Raw genomic sequence first — 5,000 nt, forward strand, 5'->3', positions numbered from 1 at the left:
AGAGAGAGAGAGAGGGAGAAGCAAAGGCAGATGCACTCAAACTTTCCTCAGAAAACCTTCTGTACCACAATGACAGTAGCAACCACAGTCCACACATGCACGCACGCACACTCGCACACTCGCACGCACGCACGCACGCACGCACGCACGCATGCACGCACGGACGCACGCACGCTCACACACTAATCTATCAGGCCAATAAGGCATAGCGAGAGTGCTCTTGTTCAGACATGTCTGGGGTGGTTAGGTCGTTACAGCCCGTTTGTTTTCTTATCCTTGCGGTTCATATGAAGAGTGTGTGTGTGTGTGTGTGTGTGTGTGTGTGTGTGTGTGTGTGTGTGTGTGTGTGTGTGTGTGTGTGTGTGTGTGTGTGTGTGTGTGTGTGTGTGTGTGTGTGTGTGTGTGTGTGTGTGTGTGTGTGTGTGTGTGTGTGTGTGTTCGCCTGTGCATAACGGAACAACCACTCTTGATCAGCGGAGTGTAGAAAGCAAATGAAGTGTGTACGTGTGTGTGACTGTGAAGATCACCAAAGCACTTAAAATACAACACAATCATCTGACGAGCAATATTCTGTCTCTTCAGCAATATTCTGCTAAACAGCTTGTTAACATCTGTGCATAAAACTCATCATGAGCTCGGCAATGGTGACGCTACAATCCAAAACACATGCACACACTGGCAAACCCAGGGACAGAGACAAACATCACGTGGTATCACTTATCACACTCCAACCACACACCAGCCTGAACATTTAGATGAAGTTAGATGAAGTGAGGTGCAATCCAGTACAGGTGTGGAGATGGTGCTTTAGCTTTTGAGGCAGTGGAGGAGTGGAGAGGAGAATAGAGAAGGGGGGAGGAGAGGAGAGGAGAGGAGACTAGAGGAGAATAGAGGAGAGGAGAGGAGAGGAGAGGAGAGGAGAGGAGAGGAGAGGAGAGGAGAGGAGACTAGATGAGAAAAGCGGAGAGGAGACTAGATGAGAAAAGCGGAGAGGAGAGGAGAGACAGGTGAGTGACAAAGGTGTGCATGAGTAGAGAACACTCCTCACCTGTTTGTGGGCCAATATGGCATAGGAAATGAGAACAGCATAAGGGTGAGAAGAGGAGGTGTAGGCGGGGAGGGGAGAGTACAGAACAGTAAGTCTCACCTGTCCATAAGCAAAGATGGTGGCGTTGTAGCCTTCGAAGCATCCTTCAATCAGCTTCTCTGTGCAGTTGGCGTAGATGGCGTCCTGGGTAGTGTCCATGTCGAAGACAAAGTCGTAGGTGAAGGCCTTGTCTTTTCCCAGCATCACCTGAGGCTCGCCGGGGGTGACGAACGTGCAGATGTGACATCCTTCGATCTTCTCGCGCGCCAGCTGAGGACGGACCCTGGAGGCAGACACAGAGAGAGAGAGACACAAAATGTACATTACATTAAGGCACAAATAGACCAGACGGAACTTCCAGCGATTTTGTTTTGAGTCGACAGAAGAGACAAAAGCGAGTTGGGCGACTACTAGGGGCGATTTCAGCAACTAGGGGCCAGTTGGGTGGTGACTAGAGGCCAGTTGGGTGACTAGAGGCCAGTTGGGTGGTGACTAGAGGCCAGTTGGGTGACTAGAGGCCAGTTGGGTGGTGACTAGAGGCCAGTTGGGTGACTAGAGGCCAGTTGGGTGGTGACTAGAGGCCAGTTGGGTGGTGACTAGAGGCCAGTTGGGTGACTAGGGGCCAGTTGGGTGACTAGAGGCCAGTTGGGTGACTAGAGGCCAGTTGGGTGACTAGAGGCCAGTTGGGTGACTAGAGGCCAGTTGGGTGACTAGGGGCCAGTTGGGTGACTTGAGGCGATTTGGTCGACTAGAGGCGATTTGAGTGACTTGAATGTCAGTTTGAAGTTGGGCCTCAGTGAACATTTTGCAATTGAGCTACAATGCTGCTCGGCGACAGCTGCCACAGCCAATGGGAATGTCAGAATGCTTGCATTCCTCTTTTAACGGACATACTCTGTCACTTCTATCGCTTGTATCGCTCTTGGAGCACAGTTCAGCAATTCTCTGTCGCTTAATCTTGTCGCTGCCGCTGTATACGCCTGGTTACACTTAATTGACACATTTCTCCAAAGCAATTTAGCTATTTTTTTACAGGTTCCTTGGTTACAGTATCTTGAGCAATGTGGGGTTAAGTGCCTTACTCATGTGTACTTAATCTATGGATGGAGATGTAGGGAGAGGTAAGGTTGGAATCCAAACCTGCAACCCTCTGATCTTAAGACCACCTCCCTAATATAAACATTAAACCACAGCATGCACATTTGCACATTTCTCAGTCAATTCTTACAAAAAAAACAACTTTGTGTCCCCTTAAATCTAATTAGAAATCTAAATTGGTGTTAAAATGTATATAATATAATCTTGCAACGTTGTGGAGGAGAAACAAGTCTAATAGTCAAAGTGAGAGAGACAGCAGTAGACATAAGTAAGGAAGCTGTGTAAAAGTAATGACCATATTACATTCTCTGCCACATAAACCTGTCACTGTACATTAATCAAGAACGTTAAGAGGTAGGAGGCATGCACACATAACAGAAAGTGTGTGTTTGTTCACGGGCGTATACGCGCGCACACACACACACACACACACACACAGCTCGAGGGCAGGGAGATGCCCTCTGAGTTTGGCAAGAATTCAGAGCAACCACACACACACACGCGCACGCACACGCGCACGCACACGCACACGCACACACACACGCACACACACACACACACTTTCCAGTAGGTTCCTCCCCATCCAACCCCCCGTCCCCCTCCCAAACCATTAACGTCTGGGCACGTGTGCTGGTGTTTGTGTGTACAGTACGCCGAATGTAAATGTGTGCTTGCTTAACCAAACCTTAGTCACCTACTGCTGAAACACACAAACAGCTCACTGTTCATGGAAGAGGACATAGAGGGTAGAGAGACACAGAGAGAGAGAGTGAGAGAGAGAAATGAGAAAAGAGAAAATGCAGGCATTTCCTCAGTGACAGGTTAAGATTAGGTATTAGGCATCATTTTGGTGTGGGCATAGTGTAGCGTTCTTAAGCTATTGTCAGGGTTAATATGAATGGAAGTAATGGGAGTGCCATCAAGTGAGGATGTGTGAGTGCGTGTGTCAGAGAGACTCAGATAAACAGTCAGAGAAGGATAGCGTAGACTGCATGTGACAGTGTGTACGGTAAGGTAACTGAAAGCAAGTACAGCAAAGAGTGAGTAATTGGAAGATATAAATGGAGAGACCAGAGAGGGGGAGAAAGTGGTTCAAACACACAGGGTGAGAGAGGGAGAGGATGTGGGTAAAGCTCTGGGTAAACAGTTACACCCTACATGTCACCAATGAATTTTCTGTTTTGTTTTTCTTTTTGAAATCCAATTTCCATTCCCTTGCACATGGAGACACACACACACACACCTTCACACACACAGCTCACCGGAATGAACAGCTCACACACTTTCCTGCAGAAAAAAAAACTGCAAATCATTCATTCAGTCACACACGCACGCACACACAAAAAAATATCTCGCTGTCTCTCTCTCTCTCTGCTATCTGAGAAGAGGGGAGGGTTCAATTTATGTCTATTTAGTATTTGAGTAAACCTGTCCAGTAAGAACACATCGACCTTTCTCTTTTGACGTGCCACTGTCATTTGTGACTTGCTGGGCAGATTTCACAAAAGGGGAGTGAGGGGCAGCAAAGGGGATGTCATATACATGACTAGTGTGCCCAAAAAGGATCAACTTAGGGCTGCACAATTAATAGAAAATAATCGAAAATCGTGATATAATCGTGATATCGAAATCAAGATTTCAATCGGGATTTAATTGTGGCAATAGTGACCTACTTTCTAGAGCCTCCTTGAAGCTAGAACATACATACTGACAGGCTGGTGTTTCTGGACAGAAATCTGTTCACCTAAGTTTCATGCTATTGCCTTTTACATAATTATTACAATTAATTTTATCCCGTATATAAGTTTAATTCATTCTTAGTTATATTTCATTTTGTTACAAAAAAAGAGCAAAAATAATCGTGATTATGATTTTGACCCAAATAATCGTGATTATGATTTTGACCCAAATAATCGTGATTATGATTTTTTTCCATAATCGTGCAGCCCTAGATCAACTTATATTTCCATACTGCCCAGGCCTTCTCCAGAATGTATGTCTACTGCATGTCTCTTTTCATGGCACTTTTTAACTCGATTTTTTACTATTTTTGAATCCATTCAGTCAACCTCTGGACATGGTAGTGGTGATTGTCATTGTAGCAAAGAGGAATATAGTTGGCGCCGCCGAGATTCAAACCGAGACCTTCTGGGGCAGGGACGTCAAACTCAGGCCCTGGGGGCCACATTTGGCCTGGGCCTCGGGGAGTCGGGGAGTCATTATTATTTGGCCCACGAGGTCATTTCAATAATCACTGAAATTCGCTCTGGGCGCCTAGGTCGCTTCGCTCCTGGCAAATCGGCTATGTACTGTAAAGGTCTTGCTTTTGGTATACACGCACAGTCTGAGACTCCTGTGCGGTTGTTGTCTGTCTGCGTTTGTAATGGAGTGTGAGGAAGTGTGTGTGTTATATAGAGCTATATAGAGCAGCACCTGTGTGTGTGTCTGTTGTGTGTGTGTGTGTGTGTGTGTGTGTGTGTGTGTGTGTGTGTGTGTGTGTGTGTGTGTGTGTGTGTGTGTGTGTGTGTGTGTGTGTGTGTGTGTGTGTGTGTGTGTGTAGGTTTTGTGCTTATGTGTTATTGGAGTCGCAGAGTTGTCACTGTCCAGAGCTTTCCGACAGACCTGCCATTGTAGCTACAGTGACATCAGGTAGCAGCTATTTAGCATCCCCACACTGGAAAACACCACAGAGAGAGCGAGAGAGCGAGAGAGAGAGAGAGAGAGAGAGAGAGAGAGAGAGAGAGAGAGAGAGAGAGAGAGAGAGAGAGAGAGAGAGAGAGAGAGAGAGAGAGCATGAGAACATGATATGGAAAAC

At 46.6% G+C, this 5,000-nt stretch overlaps 1 protein-coding gene across 1 annotated transcript in view; it reads right to left on the reverse strand.

Moving 5' to 3' along the window:
- LOC134464821 (kinesin-like protein KIF21A) overlaps positions 1–5,000 on the reverse strand; it is a 50,416-nt gene that overhangs the window by 13,970 nt on the left and 31,446 nt on the right. The window contains exon 2 of the mRNA XM_063218155.1: positions 1,148–1,370. Within this exon, the coding sequence (XP_063074225.1) occupies positions 1,148–1,370 (223 nt within the window). The remainder of the gene's footprint in view (positions 1–1,147; positions 1,371–5,000) is intronic.

This window comes from Engraulis encrasicolus, chromosome 15, assembly GCF_034702125.1.
Source record: "Engraulis encrasicolus isolate BLACKSEA-1 chromosome 15, IST_EnEncr_1.0, whole genome shotgun sequence".
Taxonomy (NCBI): domain Eukaryota; kingdom Metazoa; phylum Chordata; class Actinopteri; order Clupeiformes; family Engraulidae; genus Engraulis; species Engraulis encrasicolus.